This window comes from Haliotis rubra, unplaced genomic scaffold (genome assembly GCF_003918875.1).
Source record: "Haliotis rubra isolate DU_JTF1 unplaced genomic scaffold, ASM391887v1 Scf1520, whole genome shotgun sequence".
In the NCBI taxonomy this organism is placed as follows: Eukaryota; Metazoa; Mollusca; class Gastropoda; order Lepetellida; family Haliotidae; genus Haliotis; species Haliotis rubra.
The window spans coordinates 35,168-56,679 of NW_025765471.1; the positions used below are offsets into that span (position 1 = coordinate 35,168).

General features: G+C 47.3%; 1 protein-coding gene across 3 annotated transcripts in view; it reads right to left on the reverse strand.

Annotated features, from left to right (window-relative positions):
• LOC124270516 (sister chromatid cohesion protein PDS5 homolog B-like) overlaps window positions 1-21,512 on the reverse strand; it is a 68,039-nt gene that overhangs the window by 9,733 nt on the left and 36,794 nt on the right. For 2 of the 3 annotated variants that reach the window (XM_046705534.1, XM_046705533.1), the window contains exons 18-30: window positions 21,372-21,462; window positions 21,149-21,218; window positions 19,334-19,457; window positions 18,419-18,574; window positions 17,783-17,851; window positions 16,925-17,061; window positions 16,235-16,358; window positions 15,734-15,938; window positions 15,269-15,383; window positions 12,755-12,887; window positions 12,028-12,150; window positions 11,260-11,316; window positions 10,699-10,856 (exon numbers count right to left, since the gene is read on the reverse strand). In XM_046705534.1, coding sequence (XP_046561490.1) covers window positions 10,699-10,856; window positions 11,260-11,316; window positions 12,028-12,150; window positions 12,755-12,887; window positions 15,269-15,383; window positions 15,734-15,938; window positions 16,235-16,358; window positions 16,925-17,061; window positions 17,783-17,851; window positions 18,419-18,574; window positions 19,334-19,457; window positions 21,149-21,218; window positions 21,372-21,462 — 1,562 coding nt within the window. Of the gene's footprint in view, window positions 1-10,684; window positions 10,857-11,259; window positions 11,317-12,027; window positions 12,151-12,754; window positions 12,888-15,268; window positions 15,384-15,733; window positions 15,939-16,234; window positions 16,359-16,924; window positions 17,062-17,782; window positions 17,852-18,418; window positions 18,575-19,333; window positions 19,458-21,148; window positions 21,219-21,371; window positions 21,463-21,512 lie in introns of all 3 variants that reach the window. The other variant, XM_046705535.1, reaches the window with a different exon arrangement.

A 21,512-nucleotide genomic window follows, 5' to 3' on the forward strand; every position in this document is an offset into this window, starting at 1 on the left:
GGGCATAGTGATAGATCCATCGTGATCACGCGGTCCAAGCATGGATGAGAGAGCTGGGACGTGGAATAATCTGTCTGGTTGACCTGGCAGTTGGTTTTTCGCTATAAAATCCCAGTTAAGTCCCAGATGAGCCGATGTTATGAATATCATCAAAGCTGTTCTCTCAGTAATCCAATCATTGAATCTCTGACATCCTGGCGGCCGTGAGCTAGTGCTAACAGGAATAAGGTTTTGTGGGTCAGTGATTCAAACGATGTAGATAGCAATGGTTCATAAGCCTCACTAGTGAGGTGTTGGAGCACTATATTTAGATCCCAGGCTGGAGCGTGAAACTTCCGTTTCTGATCCTCCAATCGGAACGCTCGGAACTCTGGTGTTTTTGTTAACTTGACGCCCGTTCGCATAGTTATGACAGAACTTATAGCTGCAAGATAAGTGGACAAGGTTGAGCCTTTAGATTCTTAGTTTGCCGTGAGATAACATAAGAAATCTGCCACTTGAGGATGTGTAGCATATCTGGCTGTAAATCCTTTCTTAGCAGCGTAATTGACAAAACTGTGCTATTTGTCATCGTACAAGTTACGAGTTGAGTTACGTAGTGCAAGCGTGACCGCTTTAGCCACTCTGGCAGAATAACCTCTCTTATTCAGACATGCCTTGATACAATCCATATGTGAAGTTGGAATGCTTCTGGTGTTTCGTGCACTTGTTTGGTGTGCGGATGTATCAATAGATTGGCTGCTGTGGGAGCTGAAGAATTGGTTTTCCCATTACTTGAATGAGATCTGGAAACCAAGTTCTTGCTGGCCAGTAGGGCGCGACCAAAATCAGATGGAGGCTCTGCGTTTGACTGATTTTCTGTTAGACTTGTGGGATCAACGCTGGAGGCGGGAAAGCGTACGCGTTGAGTCTCTCCCACGATATGCTTAGTGCGTCCGTTGCCCATGCTAGTGGGTCTGGCACTGGCGACACGAATGTTGTCAGTTGCTTGTTGAATCGAGTGGCGAATAGGTCTATCAGTGGAGATCCTATTTCCATGATTATTTGATTGAATATCTGTGTGGAGCATCCATTCTGTCGGCGACGGTTGGTGTGGCCGAGAGAGACCGTCTGCTAATACATTCTTTGCTCCTGGAATGTGGCAAGCTCTGACGTGTATGTTTAGATTGTCGATTAAATCGAACAGTGATTAAAACGCCACTGTTGAATTGTCTGTGTGAACCATCAACTGAGCGTACTGTAGTATGTTGCTCTAGTGACTTATGGCGTTTATGACTGCTTGCATCTCTAGCAGATTTATGTGACATTTGCTCTCTTAGATTGCTCCATAGGCCTGACGCTGTCCTGCCGGCAAGGTGGGCTCCCCAACCTTGTAGTGACGCGTCTACGTAGAGATGTGTGTTCGATTCCGGCTCTACTAAGGAGCAAAACATTCAATCTCTTGGTCCATCAGAGTAGATGTGGTTTGACATAATCTGGTAGACTGAATGGTAGAGGGTCCTCGAGATGAGCATTGATGAGGACTTGTAACGGACGTAATTGAAGCCTGCCTCTGACTGTCAAGTCTTGAGCTGATGTGAGTAGTCCCAATAGGCTCTGCCACTGTCGTAGTGGTAACGGAGAGAGTAGGGCTTGAGGAAAAAGTTGTTGGATCTTGATCCATCTGTCCTCCGGGACTACAATACGATTCTGAGCTGTTAGAAATCGTATACCTAGAAATTTAACCAAACCTGAAGAGGTTTTAAATTCTTCGAAGAGAGTCGTCCTTGGGGTACAAATTATGCATTTTCCAAGCTGAAAATGTCCTGTGACAGTTGTATCAATGTTTTTGAATAAAAAGATTGTACAATAAATAAACTCTTTTATTTATTATACGGCCCCCACCTCACGGAGTTACCTCCCCGCTGCGCATGCCACTCAACTGGGTAAGCACCTAGGCCTCAGATCATCATTCCTTCTGCTGAATATATATCAGTGAACAGAATTGCGGGAGTATGGAGGCCTTACCTCAAGGACGACTCTCTTCGAAGAATTTAAAACCTCTTCAGGTTTGGTTAATTCTTCTTCATAGAGATCGCCCTTGGGGTACATATTATGCATAAACACAGACTCCCAAAGACCGGAGGCCAGGGAGGAGGGAATTTTGTCCAAGCACACACAAATAGCTATCGTTAATGGAAAAAAAATGTAACAGACGCCATGACACTCACCTGTCGTATGTCCCACTTTTCGCGTTCGCGAGAGGCATTATGGGAGGGGAACCGACAGTGAGGATTTGTGCTCAAAGACGACCTCCAAATGTTAGCATAGTAAATCGCACATGGTGCGAAATGTAAACAAATCCCCACCCACCACGTGTCGATTAGTGAGCACCGTAGGGGGGAATGTCAAACACTCACAATCGACTTTAATACTCCGTAGAGAATCGAAATGTGGGTAGTTAGCTCCCAGTAGCGGATATGTCAATAACACACAGTATTGCACAGTAGCGTCAAACAAAACCAATGAACCAAGACTCACTCGGTCAGGGTGGCAGGACACTGTCCACTGGAGAGAACAGAACGGCTAAAAGCTCGCACGATCACGCGAATGCGTATCGAGCTGATAATGCCGAATAAACGTGCTAGGCCGGCTCCAAATAGCGGCAGAGCAGATCTCTTCAATGGGGAGTGCCGATGCAAAAGCTTTTGATGCGGCTACTGCCCTGACCGAGTGAGCCTTCAACCCCTCAGGGGGAGGCTTGCCCTTAGCCTGATAAGCGGCACAAATACACGAAACTAGCCAGTGAGACAAAGTCTGCTTGCTCGCCGCACACCAGCCTTCCCGCCACTCAACAACAGAACAGCTGGGTACCCGCACGGATTCCCCCGCGCTCGCTTGATATAGACTTTGAGGGTCTTACGGACATCCAACGGTGAGTGCTCGCTGCAGAGGTCCCCAATGTGGAAGGCTGGGTAAGAGTGGGAAGTTCGATAGGAGCTGTCACATGGAAAGTTTGATTGACCTTCGGGCGGTAATGATCCGGGAGGCTTAATACTGACACGATCAGTGTGAAACACAGTCAGCCGGTCGGACGACATAGCATGTAAATCGCCACCCTACCAGACGCTACCGCCACCAGAAAACAGCCTTCCAAGCTAACAACTGAATGGAAATAGCCGATAAGTGTGAGAAAGTTGGACCGACAGCCAATCGAAAGCACAATTGACAAATCCTTAAGGTGGGCTGGTTCGGGCCTGACAGCAGGTCGAACCCGCTCCGCCAGCCAGCCAGAAAGCGCTTGTACGAGAGGGTGCTGCCCCTGAAGAGCACCATCGACAGGGGTGTGAAAAGTGGAAATAGCGGTGGAGTAGCCGCTAATGGTCAAGTCGCCAGGCCTTCTTCCAAACGGGTTTGCAAAAACTCCAATACCGGACTAAATCCGCAGAAAAGGGATCTGCAATCCCCCTATCTGAACACCAGTGCGCGATAGCGGACCACCTATCCTCATACTGAACGCTTGTCTAATCCCACCGGGTTGTGAGCCAGAATTGTGTCTGCAACTGCTGCAGGAATTCGCGCGGCCTCGAGGCTAGACCTGACAGAGGCCAAGCCACCCACTGAATCCCCTTGGATTTGGGTGGGGCCCGCTCTGAGTGAGAATGTCCGTTGTAAAGGTAATAGAACAGGAGGCTGAGCCAGAAACCTGAGAATTACCGAAACCAGCTCTGTGACGGCCAAAGCGTGCCAGTAGCACAAGCAGCCGAGCTGGCTGGGTGGACAGCTGTGAAAGGACACGGGAATGAGTGGTAACGGCGGAACGCTTCCAGAGCACTTTGCCCGGCCCAATCCAGCAGGAAGCGCTGGCAGCCAACGCACCTCTGGGTCCAGTATTCGAGCAGAACACGGAGTCTGATTCGTCTCCGCTGACGCAAACAGATCCACCTGGAACGCAATCTCGCATAACTGGGGAGATAACTCTGAAGATCTGCCTGTCGAAAGCATCCACTGCAAGGGCCAGGATCCGGCGACAGAGCCGCCTGCTCGCGACGCTCTCCAGCCCCGGAGATAAACAGGGAGTACCTGACAATCGCACTGGTCGCATTCAGAGGAGAAAGTCCCACGCCTCCCCGGAGGAGCGCTGGGGACACCGCGTCGCCTTTGCTTCAGGATGTACGACATGGTCGTCTGGTTGTCCAACTGAAGACGGACTACCTGGCCCTGGACATGCTCTCTGAAGCGCTCGAAAACCAACCGCACAGCTCTCAGTTCCAACACGTTGATGTGAAGGTGGGCTTCGGCTTCGGACCAGAGTCCGGACACCGACAGACTGCCCAGAACACCCCCCCAGCCCGTGAGGGACGCATCGGTCTGAACTGTGAGAGCTGAGCATCCACTCGTGCGGGGCCAGGATCCGGCGACAGAGCGCGTCTGCTCGCACGTTCTCCAGCCCCGGGAGATAAACAGGGAGTACCTGACAATCGCACTGGTCGCACCAGAGGAGAAAGTCCCACGCCTCCCGGAGGAGCGCTGGGGACACCGTGCCGCCTTGCTTCAGGATGTACGACATGGTCGTCTGGTTGTCCAACTGAAGACGGACTACCTGGCCCTGGACATGCTCTCTGAAGCGCTCGAAAACCAACCGCGACAGCTCTCAGTTCCAACACGCTGATGTGAAGGTGGGCTTCGGGCTTCGACCAGAGTCCGACACCTGACAGACTGCCCAGAACACCCCCAGCCCGTGAGGGACGATCGGTCTGAACTGTGAGAGCTGGCGCCGGATTTCCAAGGGGACCCCTGGTGAGATTCCCCGACATTTGTTCACCACTGAAGGTGAGGTGTCAACCACCCCGGACTGTTAGACTGCGCCTCCAGGTCCTCCGAAGTCAGCCCACAGGCTCGCCAAAGCTTGCTGTTTAGGGCGTATCCTCAACCGCCACCACACACTACAGAGATCGCCGCCGCCATAAGGCCCAGTAGACGGAGCCAAGTCCCGCTGGTGCCTGGGGCTGGGAGAGGAACGAAGACACCATCTCCGCATTCTGGTGATCCGCCGGGCGACAAGGAAACTAGATCCTTGTGCGCTTGGAACCTCGCCCGAGAAAAACAAGTCCTGGGTGGGTACCAGGTCGGATTTCTTGAGGTTGATGATCCACCCCAGTCGAACGAGAATGTCTATCACTGTGTGAGTAGCATCTAGGCTCGCTTCTCTGTGTTAGTGCTCCGGAGCAACCAGTCGCCGAGGTAAGGGTAACAACGCCTTCCTTTGCGAAAGCGAAGCCGAAAGCCAGGGTAGCCGGACTAACATGAGCTTGGTGAACACCCTTGGGGCAGTCGATATGCTGAAGGGGAGCACCATGAATTGGTAACACATCCCGCCGTGAAGAGAACCGAAGGTACTGCTTGAACGATGGATGAATGGGCACATGCAGATATCGCGATCCTTGAGGTCGCATTGACGTGAGCCAATCGCCGGGCTGAACAGATGAGATCATCGAGCGCAGTGTCTCCATCTTGAAGGATAGTACTTCTAGCATGCGGTTCAACCCCTTGAGGTTGAGAATGGGACGGAACCCGCCGTCTTTCTTCAGGACGAGGAAGTACGTGGAGTAAAATCCCGCCTGTTCCTCTCCAGGTGGAATGCGCTCGATCGCGGACTTGTCCAGCAGAGCCTGAACTTCGTCGCGCAATATGTCCGCCCTTGCCTGACATGACGGCACCGGAGTGCGGCGTATGCCGGTGAAGTCGGCCTCCCACTGGCACGTCGGGTAAGAGCGCGTGCGTCGTCCCGAGTAGCGGAGCTGACTGGCCGTGAGACACGGCTTGATCGACAGCCTGATGGGTTAACGGGAGGTCGCGGCAGACCTCCCGCGCCCGCGAAAAGGCTGGGAGCTAGTCAAGGACTGCTCCTTGCCCTTACCCTTGGCGGACCTGTGCCTCCGCTTACCCCTGCCAAGCGGCCGAGGCCAGCCAGCGGACTCGGGTGTAGGCTGCACCCCTGCGGAGGAAGGTGGAACGGGAGCACGGGGCGAGACACCGCTGGTGCTCCAACAAGGCCCTTAGAGTCCTTGAAGGAGGTAGCTGCAGCGGCAGCCTCCCCGTGATGACCTGCTGTGCCCCTGGAAAGAGGGTCGCCCCAGACGGAAGGGAGGGCCAGCAAGGTCTGCTGTGTCGCTGCCGAGTAACGACGCCGACAGCCACAGCTTGCGCGATCCCCATGACTGGCGCGACATCACCGCCGACGCAGCGGACCGCAAAGAGTCGCTGCGAGGTGGGCCTGCACTTCAGACAACTGCCGGAGAAGCACGACATGCGGTGAAACATCACCAGCATGCCCCTCCGCCTCCAGGGCCGACCTCTGAATCGAGGAGAGGTAGGCTTCATGGACCACCACCCTGACCTGCTGCATAGCGTTCCTGTAAACCTCCTCGTAGGTACGGTACGCATGCTGCAGGGGGGGGGCGCCCGCGAGGGCAAACGGTGGAGTCACACGCCCTTGTCAAGCAGCCGGAGCTGCTCCGGAGGAAGCCAAGCCTCCCCCCAAGGCGACTGAAGTGAAAACACACTCATCCACGATAGGTACCGCGAACAGGGAATCCTCCCCATGCTGGTACCTCCGGACAAGCTCGGGCAAGTCAAAACGGAGGCGAGAACCAGACAAGAGGGGACCGACCACGTCCTGGACTAACGATGGAAGAATGCGGAGCTGCTGCCTGGCGCGAGGGCTGCCTAGGGGCAAACGCCTCGCCTGGCAAGCGGAACTCAGCCTAAGTCCGAAGCTGCCAACAGGCACCGCTGCCTGGGGTAGGTACGGCAATCCGCTGCCGGACCTCCCGCAGAGCCGAAGAGAAACGGAAGGCACCCTCCTGCTCCTTGACCTCCCCAGTATCCATCGACTCGGGTACCGAGCCCGAAGTCTGAGGCTGGTCCCCTCGCTAAGAGGACCCAACCCCGACCCGTGGGCTGCCTAGCACTAGGAACAACAGAGAGGGAGGAGCAGACAGAGCGCCCAGCGCCAGTGCCTGCAGGCATGCACGACCTCGTCCCAGACGCTGGAGGCATACCAGGCAGAACTGGTGCCTCCGCCTCATGGGGCGGAGGGCGAGGGATCGGAACCCCAGGAATCATCAACGGTCCCTGCGCCTAACTCCCGAGAGGGACTGGGAGACTGGGAGCAAGGTCCGGACCCTCAGAGGCAACGGGTCGCCGACGCTCAAGGCCTAGGGATCGAGCCGGCCGGCGACCGACTCTCCGCCCACGCCAGAGGCAACGGGTCGAGACAGACCGCCTTCATGAAAGGACCTAGGGATCGCGGTTGCTGGCATCTGTGTGATTATACTCATATCAAAACCGCTACCAGTGAGTGAGTGAGTTTAGTTTTACGCCGCGACTCAGCAATACGCCAGAGGCGGTCTGTAAATAATCGAAGTCTGACCAGAAATCCAGTGATCAACAGCATGAGCATCGATCTGCACAATTGGGAACCCATGACATCATGAACCAAGTCAGGGACCACCATCCCGTTAGTCGCCTCTACGACAAGATAGTTGCTGGCAAACATGGGTTGTGAAGATTATACTCGGATCTTCAAAACCGCTACCAGGAGCGGGAGAAGGGGACTGGCTACGGATTTTTTCCTTTAGAACGCGGGCTTTTAGCCTTAGACGGGGACCAGGGTAAGTTCCCTCGCCTCCCCGCATCTCTATAAAAGAGAGTATCGGCAGCCCTCCGCTTCTGGGCCCGGGGAAAACCCCTAGACAAATTTCTTCAAAGTTTCGCCTCATGGCCGGGTCTTTTCCAAGCAAACGATACACTTGTCGCGGTCTGTCGGCCCGGAATACTTTGTTCACAGAGCGAACAGGAGGAAAACGCCTGAAAGCAAACACGCAAGCATGTAGCTAACGGCGGACCAGCAGCATATATACACGTAGAAAACATTGAAAAATACGTGAAGGCTACCACGGGAAGAAATAGTTGGTTCAATACGCAATATTACAACCACGTGGCACGCTAAACTTCCCGCCATGGCAGAGCAACATGTGCGTAAACCACGGGAAAGTTAGCGTAAAATAATTAATACAAAGTCACAATTATGAAACAACCGACCGCAAAGCTTTACTGTTCCTTAACAAGGACAAAACTAGTGTAGAAGTGAGCAAAGCTCACATACCCCCGCTTCCCACTTTGGGACATGGAAATGACTGATATTGATATATATAATGTGACAAGGATCAGCAGCTCACAAGACTTTCTCTTTGACTCTACTAAACTTTACATAAATGTTAGATAATAGTTTTGGCATGTACTGATTACGGTAATAATTTATGGAAACTAGATTTTTGTGTGTTTTCCGTGGAAACCTGACATGTAATTGAACTTGAGTGTGTCATGTTGCACACAATGGACGTAGATGAAGATTGCTATTTTTTAGCACATGGCATATCTGTGGGTCATGATTAACTTGTGTATTAAGTTTGGTGAACCTAGCATGTATAGTTGCGATGATATGCCGTGGTCAGGTCACCATCAAATACATTTTGCATGTACCTAGCATGAACCTAGCATGTAAACTTTAAGAGATATGCTCTGGACAAAATAATCAAACACATTTGGCACTAAGTCATGTTTCCATGGAAACAGCAAAAAATACAATTCATATCTGGATGTAAACCCCAAAAGGCACATCTAGGGATCATGCTTGATATGTGTACCAAGTTTGATGAAGCTAGCATGTATAGTTTGGAAGATCTGCTCCGGACAAGATGACATCCTCATAGTCACAGCCTAAATCATGTTTCCATGGAAACAGCAAAAAAACTAAATTCTGAAAAAACTTTAAAATAGCAAAAGGCACATAAATGGGTAATGATTACTATGTGTGTGAAGTTTGGTGAACCTAGCATGTAAACTTTAAGAGATATGCTCCGGACAAAGTTTCGGGACGGACGGACGGACGGACGGACGGACAGAATGAACGCTATATACCCCTGTACTTCGTAGCGGGGGTATAATAAAGACCATACATACAGGTGGTGTCTCAGACATTATACTCTTTCTCTCAGAAAAGGTCAGCTCCGCTCGACACATACGTCTGTTAGAGGCAGTGATAGCAGAAGGAATGATGATACGGGCCTAGGTGCTTACCCAGTTGGTGCGCATGCGTAACGGGAGGTAACTCCGTGAAGTGGGGGCCGTATAATAAATAAAAGAGTTTATTTATTGTACAATCTTTTTATTCAAAAACATTGATACAACTGTCACAGGACATTTTCAGCTTGGAAAATGCATAATATGTACCCCAAGGACGATCTCTATGAAGAAGAATGCAGATCCTGCGTTGGTTCTAGGTCCGACTTGAGTAGATTTACTAACCATCCTAATTGTGTTAGTAGCTTGATTATAAAGTTCAGCTGTAGTCTGAGACGCTGTGGATCTGGATCCACTTGTATACCGTCGTCTAGGTAAAAAGCGCTCCGAAGACCTTGACGATGTAGGTATGAGACAATAGGCTTGGTCACTCTTGTGAATACCCAAGGGGCCGATGTGATTCCGAAGGGAAGAACCTTCCATTGGTAATGTTTCCCGTCTAGGATAAATCTTAGATATTTCCTTGAGTTGGGATGAATCGGAATGTGTAGATATGAGTCTTGCATTATTTGTAGCTTTCGTAGATTTCCCTTTTGACGAAGCTGTGGACCTGGGGGTTCGAAGCGTACGCTGAGATGATGTGGACGCTTTCCTAGTCTTAGACTGTGAAGACGGAATGTCTTGAGATGCAGGTAGCTTCTTGGACATAGCGGACTGCGTCCCACGCTTATCCCCCGAGAGAAACTCCGGCAGGCCACCAGCCGGTGGAGGGTCGTCAGTCAACAGTTGACAGGGTATAATAGCTTCCGATCTATTAGCCATGACTGAAGATTGTTTATAGAGATTTATCTGCCTTCCGCCTCAAAATGGAACATAAATATTTATCAAAGGCAGAAATTGGTAAATTAATACATAATTTACAACGAGAAACAATAGAACATGGAGTAATGCAACTAGGGCATTTTAAATGTGGATCGGTAGCGGAATAACGTAGTTTACAACCTGTGCAGATTCTCATTAACGTAAACTGCTGAACAAACACGGCGAACTGTGAATAAAACAGCAGAAACACGACTAATAATCAATGCAAGTTCAATAAGGATACTAGTTACACCTCTATAACTGAATATAAGAGGTACTAAACTAAATATAAATAAAGGATATAGTGTGTTGGGAGACACAGGCGCTCTCACGTCCAGCTCACTGGGCGAAGAAGGAGAGAGTGAGGCACATGCGTGGAGGTGGCGCCCTCATTCCCGCGCTTGTGGAAGGGAGGTAACTCGTGGTGAGTACTAATTAGTGATTTTTTAATTGAAGGGAACTTCAATTGGGAGATACACGTGTTCCACTATGTTCGCAAGAAGAAGAAGACAAGCAATAAGCATGAGTCAGGATAAGGAAAAATAAAAGTTTCACGAAAGTGTATCCTGTAGATAAGCTGACCCCTTCTACAGACTGCTTTTAATGGTCCTCAAAATTTGGCTTATCTACGTTAATATACGGTACACTTTCTCAGTAAAGTACAGATTCTAGTGCTATGGTTGGGTTGAGTCCCATTTGGGATTGGAACACACACCGTCAGAGTCAGGCACCTAATGAGCAGCTAACAAACACCTATTTTACATGACCCACTTTAATCTGAGAGGTCCTCTCTTGATGCGCGGAACCTTCGGATGTGGGTTGACAACTGGCCCTGGGCTTTCCACTATGATCTCTGTGGTGGTGGGATCTGGCTTGCTGCCGTAGCCGGAGCGGGGCGGACCGTCAATCAGGGCCTGCACACCCTTCCTCTGGTAAACCAAACAACATTTAGTACAACATTGGATGTGAAGTGAAGGCTACTCTTTTTACAGGCATGGCAACAGGAAAATCTATTTTCAGCTGAAAACGTAATATTGTGTCGAGTTGAGGGTGTCTCAATGGATTTAGACGATTCACAATCGAACAATTTGAAGTAAAATCAGCGGAAATCCGCGGATCAGCGGAAAATTGCCATCCCTGTTTTAATGAATTCAATCACATGAACTAATGAATTGTAACCCTAAATGTACCTACAAAGACCACTTTGTAATTTTGCATTGAACAATATACATGTCATCTCAATGCTGCTTACACACAACAAAGACAAAATGGAAGTCAATCATGATACTTTCATGAGGAGGATACTTTCTAGGAATCACATAATCTACTCACCCTTGGCCCATCAAAGTTGAAGTCTTTAGGAAGATAACTTTTTGTGTTGGCATAAGACTGCAGTAAAAGAAAACAAGTATGGTGCATTAATTCCAATAATACAATTTCTGTGTTTATGTAAAACAAGTCACTTGGTTCATAGCAGAAAGTCTGCAAGATTCATACAAACCTCTAACATAAGCACTTTTCAAGAAAATCATTTGCTTTCAAGGACAACTTTTATTCCTAATGAAGATCAAGATAAGTGCCACAGTGACACTGATGTTTCTACTCAATACCACACAGATTACACAGGTCTCCACACAAATACATGGTTCTCCTTTCGTTAATTCATTAAAAATGCTCTTTCCCCAGGACTTAAACATAATCTGAAGCCCACTTGATCATGGGTTGATTCGACATTCATAACCTTGATCTGAGATTCTAGAGTTGATAATTTAACTATTTTCAGTAATATGCCTCTAACCTGTAACAGATGACAAGCTTTTCTGTTTATGTTGTAAGTGACAAGATGTAAGCAATGCTTTAAAACTTGATTGTTAATAATTTTCAGTAGCAATTTCATTATAGCTTGACAGATGTTTCTAAATTCCAGCATTTTCCAACACCTGTCAACAAAACTGAAGCAGTAATCCAGCACTTAGCTGGTGAAATGGCAGAATCTAATCATTTATATATTCGAAAACTTTTCAAACTTGTGAAAAACCTGGGTCTAGTATGAAGTTTCACTACAGAGTCCACAAAAGTGTGTAGAGGCTACTGTCTCACCTTGTCCGGCTTGGTGAAGAGTTTCGCCGGCAGGACAGGTTCCGTGTTGTTGTCCTTCAGGGTGATATTGGTGGTTTTGGTGTTCATCAAACCTAGGGCTACATCACACACCGCGTACAACTTCTGCAATAGTTACACGCTTTGTGAGAACATGTCTACACTAATATGATTACACAATGCCATTTTAGAAAGTGGTCAAATGTAACATATGCTATATTTGGGATTACACTTTCTTAGTAAAGTACAAATTCTAGTACTTTTTGGGGTTAAGTCCCATCCGGGATTCGATCCCCACCCCCCTCAGAGTCAGGCACCTAATCGCCAGTACACAAAGTCAGCCACCTAACCCGCTCAGCTACCGCGACTTCCACAAGGATGGAAGTCAGACAACTGGTAGTCTAGACTGCGGACTTTGTGTACCCCTCTGACAAGTGTAAATTGGCACGGCTCCCACGTCCGAAAGCTAGGATTACACAATGCCATTTAGAAAGTGGTCAAATGTAACAAAAGCCAAAAAAGTACTAGAATCTTAAATCTGCAATCAATATTACCTTGTCTACCTACTTTGTTCAGACACAGATTGGAAGGTCTACCTACTTTGTTCAGACACAGAGTGGAAGGTCTACCTACTTTGTTCAGACACAGAGTGGAAGGTCTACTTACTTTGTTCAGACACAGAGTGGAAGGTCTACCTACTTTGTTCAGACACAGTGGAAGGTCTACCTACTTTGTTCATATCATCGTCCTCGGGACATTGGGCATCCTTGGTTTGTTTCATGTTCTCGATCATCCGCCGGAAGAAGGCATAGTTGTAGTCCTCACTGCGGCCAGTCAGAGGATCCATCACAAACCATAGGCAGCTGGAAATGAAGGGTGAAGTCAGCACCACTACATACAACGACAGCCTACCCTAGCCTGCCTACCCCTAGCAGATTAAACCAATTGATCTATATCAACATTGTGATAGTACAAGAGCTATGGCAACACAGTCATGTGTTGACCCAGCAAGGTACATCACAGTCATGTGTTGACCCAGCAAGGTACATTACTCAGTCATGTGTTGACCCAGCCAGGTACATTACACAGTCATGTGTTGACCCAGCAAGGTACATCACAGTCATGTGTTGACCCAGCCAGGTACATTACTCAGTCATGTGTTGACCCAGCCAGGTACATTACACAGTCATGTGTTGACCCAGCCAGGTACATTACACAGTGATGTGTTGACCCAGCAAGGTACATCACAGTCATGTGTTGACCCAGCCAGGTACATTACTCAGTCATGTGTTGACCCAGCCAGGTACATTACACAGTCATGTGTTGACCCAGCAAGGTACATCACAGTCATGTGTTGACCCAGCCAGGTACATTACTCAGTCATGTGTTGACCCAGCCAGGTACATTACAGTGATGTGCTGACCCAGCCAGGTACATTACAGTGATGTGTTGACCCAGCCAGGTACATTACAGTGATGTGTTGACCCAGCAAGGTACATTACAGTCATGTGTTGACCCAGCAAGGTACATTACAGTCATGTGTTGACCCAGCCAGGTACATTACACAGTCATGTGTTGACCCAGCCAGGTACATTACAGTGATGTGTTGACCCAGCAAGGTACATTACAGTCATGTGTTGACCCAGCCAGGTACATTACAGTCATGTGTTGACCCAGCCAGGTACATTACAGTCATGTGTTGACCCAGCCAGGTACATTACAGTCATGTGTTGACCCAGCAAGGTACATTACACAGTGATGTGTTGACCCAGCCAGGTACATTACACAGTCATGTGTTGACACAGCCAGGTACATTACAGTGATGTGTTGACCCAGCAAGGTACATTACAGTCATGTGTTGACCCAGCAAGGTACATTACAGTCATGTGTTGACCCAGCAAGGTACATTACAGTGATGTGTTGACCCAGCAAGGTACATTACAGTGATGTGTTGACCCAGCAAGGTACATTACAGTGATGTGTTGACCCAGCCAGGTACATTACAGTGATGTGTTGACCCAGCAAGGTACATCACAGTCATGTGTTGACCCAGCCAGGTACATTACTCAGTCATGTGTTGACCCAGCCAGGTACATTACTCAGTCATGTGTTGACCCAGCAAGGTACATTACAGTCATGTGTTGACCCAGCAAGGTACATTACAGTCATGTGTTGACCCAGCAAGGTACATTACAGTCATGTGTTGACCCAGCCAGGTACATTACAGTCATGTGTTGACCCAGCCAGGTACATTACAGTGATGTGTTGACCCAGCCAGGTACATTACAGTGATGTGTTGACCCAGCAAGGTACATTACAGTGATGTGTTGACCCAGCAAGGTACATTACACAGTCATGTGTTGACCCAGCAAGGTACATCACAGTCATGTGTTGACCCAGCCAGGTACATTACTCAGTCATGTGTTGACCCAGCCAGGTACATTACACAGTCATGTGTTGACCCAGCCAGGTACATTACACAGTCATGTGTTGACCCAGCCAGGTACATTACAGTCATGTGTTGACCCAGCAAGGTACATTACAGTCATGTGTTGACCCAGCCAGGTACATTACAGTGATGTGTTGACCCAGCCAGGTACATTACACAGTCATGTGTTGACCCAGCAAGGTACATCACAGTCATGTGTTGACCCAGCCAGGTACATTACTCAGTCATGTGTTGACCCAGCCAGGTACATTACAGTCATGTGTTGACCCAGCCAGGTACATTACACAGTCATGTGTTGACCCAGCAAGGTACATTACACAGTCATGTGTTGACCCAGCCAGGTACATTACTCAGTCATGTGTTGACCCAGCCAGGTACATTACACAGTCATGTGTTGACCCAGCAAGGTACATTACAGTCATGTGTTGACCCAGCCAGGTACATTACAGTGATGTGTTGACCCAGCCAGGTACATTACAGTCATGTGTTGACCCAGCAAGGTACATTACAGTCATGTGTTGACCCAGCAAGGTACATTACAGTCATGTGTTGACCCAGCAAGGTACATTACAGTCATGTGTTGACCCAGCAAGGTACATTACAGTCATGTGTTGACCCAGCAAGGTACATTACAGTCATGTGTTGACCCAGCAAGGTACATTACAGTCATGTGTTGACCCAGCAAGGTACATTACAGTCATGTGTTGACCCAGCAAGGTACATCACAAAGTGATGTGTTGACACAGTTGACAAGTTTAACATTCCTGCAAGAGACCCATATAGAGAGAAACTCACTCTTTAATGTTCTTGAGTGCATCTGTCTGCTGGAAGGTCTTGAAGTCGGGGTCATGAGCCAGGAGATGTACTGTGTAGGGCAGGATGTAGTCTGGCAGGATGGCAAACATTCGGTCTGAAACCCACATTGTACAGTTAGTGACAACTGTCCACGAGAGCTGACACAACAAGAACACATGACCAAAAACAATACATGTAATGCAGGGATTTGTTTAGAGCTGCTCAGAGGCCAATATTTTGCCACAACTGTTCCCAACTGAACTGATAACCATTTTGACTGAGGTGACCAGAAGGTCAAATATAGAGGAAGAACCTGGATCATTTTCTGTCTCATCACTGCACTGAATGCCGTAATACTGTTCAATGTTAAAATGTCTCTGAAATATGATTTGAAAAGAATACCAACTGTAAACAAAACTGGCAATGCGCTTAGAATCCCAGATAAATCCATGTAAACGTTCTCACTTCTAGCTGCAGGGTTCTGCTTGAGGTAGTCACGCCGCTTCTGAATGTTGACGTTAAGGAACTGTTTGAGCTGACGCTGCCTCTCTTTCAGTGGATCATTGGCTGCCAGTGAGAAGATACTCATGAATTCCAGCGGCAGCCGCATGTTCAGGAGCCCTTTGTGCAACTTGATGGCAAACTTGACTCTCACGTGATAGCAGCTGTCCTGATCACATGGAACAAGAAGACATGCTGGTACAATCACATGACACGGGTAGCTTTGCTCCAATGAATGTAGACACGACAAATTTAGCCAAACTATTCAAATGCCAGTGACATATGAGAACATAGTACACTGATATAAAATAAAACCAAGTAAACACACAGCCATGTTTTCAGGCTACTTTTGCTGTGTCCTTAATTCAGCTTTATAACCCACTGGAATCATTGCCACTGCACTCAACATCTTCCTATGTCACATTACGTAATATTATAGTATTATTTAAACTGTATTATCCTTACATTGATGAGAAGAGCCAGGGCCTGGAACTGTTCACAAGGGATGATGTCGGAGTAGCAGGTCTCCTCGGCCAGCTTCAACATACAGCACCCTGCCTGAAGCCGCAGCCTAGCCAGCTCCGGTTTACTGCAACGACAAGAAACAAGGTCACTACACAGCAGACAGATTTACAGATGCATGGCCAACTACAGCAAACCTGCATACTTGAGGCTTAGAGTGGGGACCGAGGTTACTTTCTGGAGGCTTAGAGTGGGGACCCAAGTTACTTACTGGAGGCTTAGAGTGGGGACCCAAGTTACTTACTGGAGGCTTAGAGTGGGGACCCAAGTTACTTACTGGAGGCTTAGAGTGGGGACCCAAGTTACTTACTGGAGGCTTAGAGCGGGGACCCAAGTTACTTTCTGGAGGCTTAGAGCGGGGACCCAAGTTACTTTCTGGAGGCTTAGAGTGGGGACCCAAGTTACTTACTTACCACCTTTCTGTGCAGAGATACGGACATGTTACGCACAGTGTCAAGTTATACATGAACTGCAGTGATAGATTAGGATGCCATGACAGTACGTTTTTTACATTGATGTCCTGAAGTATTTGACTCTTTTAGAGTATTGAAGGAGTAATTATTAAGTGAAATCCCAGGTGAAATTAGTGTCTATAGCTAGCCGCAACAAACTGAACAAATGGTGCCATCTCACTTGATCCTGCCGTGTTCCATAAGATCCCCTTCATGTATGATGACGGTGTAGAGAAGCCGGAGTGTTGATGTACCCGAGTTGTTCTGGTTGCTCTTCAGCCCCTGCAACCATCTCACCAACAGCTTCATCGCTTGCACCTGAACATCAACATGCATGCTTCGACACACAATCTTGCAGCATAGTTGGGACTCTTTCAATATCAAAAGAAGCTTTGTAACATGTAACAGAGAGTAAAACTATAATTAATTTATGAATGCAGGTCAGAATGAATCACTGAACCTTTACACACCCAATTCCTAAATGGCTCAAAACTAGATATCACCCAACATATGAATGAACTGACCATTGTAATAACACACGTTGTGACTGGCTGGTTCAATTACAATGCAGCAGCTGGTTCATGACTGTAAGTAGTGCATGCAGAAAAGAATAAACTTCCCAGGACAAACACATAAAACAGTGATGTTCTTCTGTAGAAAATATTTATGTGGCCCCCTGGTTTCATCAAAGGTGGCCAGCAAGAAAGGCAGAGTTAGAAGGCACCAGACGTCCAGTGTCTGACACGAACACATTATGTCACCACCCAGGTTAGACTATCTCCCCAGCACTTTACTGCTTGTGAAAGTCAATCAACTTACATATGGTGGTCACAACCAGTGATGCTGTTATAATGTCACCCAATGGTGTGTTGGGCTACCACAATACAGAGGGAATATTGCCGACTGTTCCATGAAAAATCAAATGCCAGACAACAGCTTCGTCTCACCAAGAATTTGTTTTCAGAGCACTCTGAAATAATTCAGATCCCCCCCAACAGTATTTGATCATGAGCCAAAGCTTCATGTTTATTGCTGTTACCTTTGCTTGTGTTTCTTCAGACACCAGATGGTCACTGTACCAGCTTTCTGTTGCCTCAACACACTCTGTCTGGAACACCAAACCATCAAAGAGAGTGTTAATTTGTTGTATTGCATCAATGATTTTGGAAATCACTCAACTGTTATACTGCTACTAGTAACTAAAAATTTGGAAATCACTCACTTGTTATACTGCATCTATGAATTTGGAAATGACTCAATTCTGGTCAATTAGATGTTATTAAATCACACCAAAAAAAACCCTGATTAAAACAAGTGATCTGACGGCTAAATCACCTCAGAATGAGTGAGTGAGTTTAGTTTTACGCCGCTTTTAGCAATATTCACGTTTCACACAATGTACCCATGTGGGGAATTGAACCCGGGTCTTTGGTGTGACTACTGAACGTTTTAGCTACTGGGCTACCCCACCACCCAAAATAACCTCAGAAGGTAATATTTATGGAATAGTAGTTTTCTCATTCACTGTCAGTAGACATTGTAACAAAAATGTATGTGCAATGATAATTTACAAACTAATGTGTTCAGTTGCTGCAATAATCAAAGCATGCATGGCAAAACCAAAACTGAACTTCACTCCTAGACAGTAGCCCCAGCCCAACTGTTGGCATCTTACCTGATCCTGCATGAGGAGGTCCTTCACTATGATTCTGGAAACAATGGATTTCATGTCTGTGGCAAACTCTTCCGGACACAACTTGGCTATATGTCCCAGTGCTACGATTGATGTGATGTAGTTTGCAGACTCTGGATCCAGGTTCTTCTTCACATACTGCAACACCAAAGTCTCAACATCAGCAACTGACGAGGAGCTGGAGCTTCCAGCTGAAGCTACCCACAATGTCACACAGAGATGAACAAACTGAAAAACTGCTTCCTTATGCCATTTGATGTTGCCAAACATTAATCTGGTACTGACAAACATTACAAGCTACAAAGGAGGTCAATACAACTATATGTAACATACTGTCGATAGCCATGATTGAGTGTAGACTCAGGTAGTTTCCTGACAAACATTACAAGCGACAAAGGAGGTCAATACAACTATATGTAACATACTGTCGATAGCCATGATTGAGTGTAGACTGAGGTAGTTTCCTGACAAACATTACAAGCGACAAAGGAGGTCAATACAACTATATGTAACATAATGTCGATAGCCATGATTGAGTGTAGACAGGGGTAGTTTCCTGACAATCATTACAAGCTACAAGGAGGTCAATACAACTATATGTAACATACTGTCGATAGCCATGATTGAGTGTAGACTGAGGTAGTTTCCTGACAAACATTACAAGCGACAAAGGAGGTCAATACAACTATATGTAACATACTGTCGATAGCCATGATTGAGTGTAGACTGGGGTAGTTTCCTGACAATCATTACAAGCGACAAAGGAGGTCAATACAACTATATGTAACATACTGTCGATAGCCATGATTGAGTGTAGACTGAGGTAGTTTCCTGACAAAATATTTCAGTTTGTACTCTCTGCCCTTTGTCACCAGCAAACACTAAGCAATCACTCACCTCGAACACCTGAGCCAGAATAGGCTCTTTTTTCTTGCACACTACGCTGATGCATCTGATGGCATGTTTTGTCTGCTTGGGGTTTCCCATCTTGGCTGTACGGACCAGCACCGGCACAAGACTCCTACAATGATATTCACTCATTGTAGCATCTGTTTCAGCAGCATAAAGTAATATGGGTAGCATCTTTTCAATGGATTTAATAAGTCTGTTTACCATAACACACTTAACCAGCTTATCCTCTACACAACCACTTATCCTCTACACAACCCCTTATCCTCTACACAACCCCTTGTCCTCTACACAACCACTTATCCTCTACACAACCCCTAGTCCACTACACAACCCCTTGTCCTCTACACAACCACTTATCCTCTACACAACCACTTATCCCCCTTGTCCTCTACACAACCCCTTATCCTCTACACAACCACTTATCCTCTACACAACCACTTATCCCCCTTGTCCTCTACACAACCCCTTATCCTCTACACAACCACTTATCCTCTACACAACCCCTTATCCTCTACACAACCCCTTGTCCTCTACACAACCCCTTGTCCACTACACAACCCCTTGTCCTCTACACAACCACTTATCCTCTACACAACCACTTATCCCCCTTGTCCTCTACACAACCCCTTATCTTCTACACAACCCCTTATCCCCTACACAACCGCATAAAGTAATATGGGTAGCATCTTTTCAATGGATTTAATACGTCTGTTTAGCATAACACACTTAACCAGCTTGTCCTCTACACAAAAACTTATCCCCCTTGTCCTATACACAACCCCTTATCCTCTACACAACCACTTATCCCCCTTGTCCTCTACACAACCCCTTATCCTCTACACAACCCCCTTATCCCCTACACAACCCCTCTTATCCCCCTTGTCCCTCTACACAACCCCTTACACACAACCACTTATCCCCTTGTCCTCTACACAACCCCTTATCCCCTACACAACCCCCTTTTATCCTCTACACCACTTATCCCCTACACAAACAACCACTTATCCCCCTTTGTCCCTCTACACAACCACTAATCCCCTCTACACAACCACTCTATCTCCTACACAACCACTTCTATCCCCTTTGTCCTCTACACAACCCCCTTATCCTCTACACAACCACTTATCCCCTACACACAACCACTTATCCCCTACACAACCACTTCTATCCCCCTTGTCCCTCTAAACAACCCCTTATCCCTCTACACAACCACTTCTTACCCCTACACAACCACTTCTATCCCCTACACAACCACTTATCCCCCTTTGTCCTCTAAACAACCCCTTGTCCCTCTACACAACCCCTTATCCCCTACACAGCCACTTATCACCCTTTGTCCCTCTACACAACCCCCTTTTCCTCTTCTACACAACCACTTATCCCCCTTGTCCTCTAAACAACCCCTTTATCCCCTGCACACAACTACTTACCCCCTACACAACCACTTATCCCCTACACAACCACTTATCCCCTTACCCCCCTACACAACCACTTACCCCTACACAACCACTTATCCCCCTTGTCCTCTACACAACCCCTTATCCTCTACACAACCACTTATCCCCTACACAACCACTTATCCCCTACACAACCACTTATCCCCCTTGTCCTCTAAACAACCCCTTGTCCACTACACAACCCCTTATCCCCTACACAACCACTTATCCCCCTTCTCCTCTACACAACCCCTTTTCCTCTACACAACCACGTATCACCCTTGCCATCTACACATCCCCTTGTCCTCCTGTTGTGATTTGATAGAGCAAGCCTGTTTACAGAGAAGTGCATATAGAGTCTTACGAGTATATGTCAGGGTGCATCCTCTGCAGGTTTGAACCAGTGTTGGTGATGATCTGTTGTGTAATATCACCTGGAAAAACAGATGTTTCAGAGCCTTCATTTCAGACTTAGTTCAAAGGTTTCATATAAGTTACTCTATTAGACAAGATGAAACGGAAGACAAATAGTTGCCATTTCAGAACACATTAGCAAGACAGAGTTAATACAGAAACCTGGTACTTACTGACTGTGTCGTCGTCATGATTCAAGAACGTGAGGAACTTCTCAAACACTTCTGCAGTTCGAAAGTGATGTGGATATGCGTATGACAGGGCCTGCAAGAAGTATTATCGTCTTAGTTGCGGACATTCTGCCTAAATCTTAC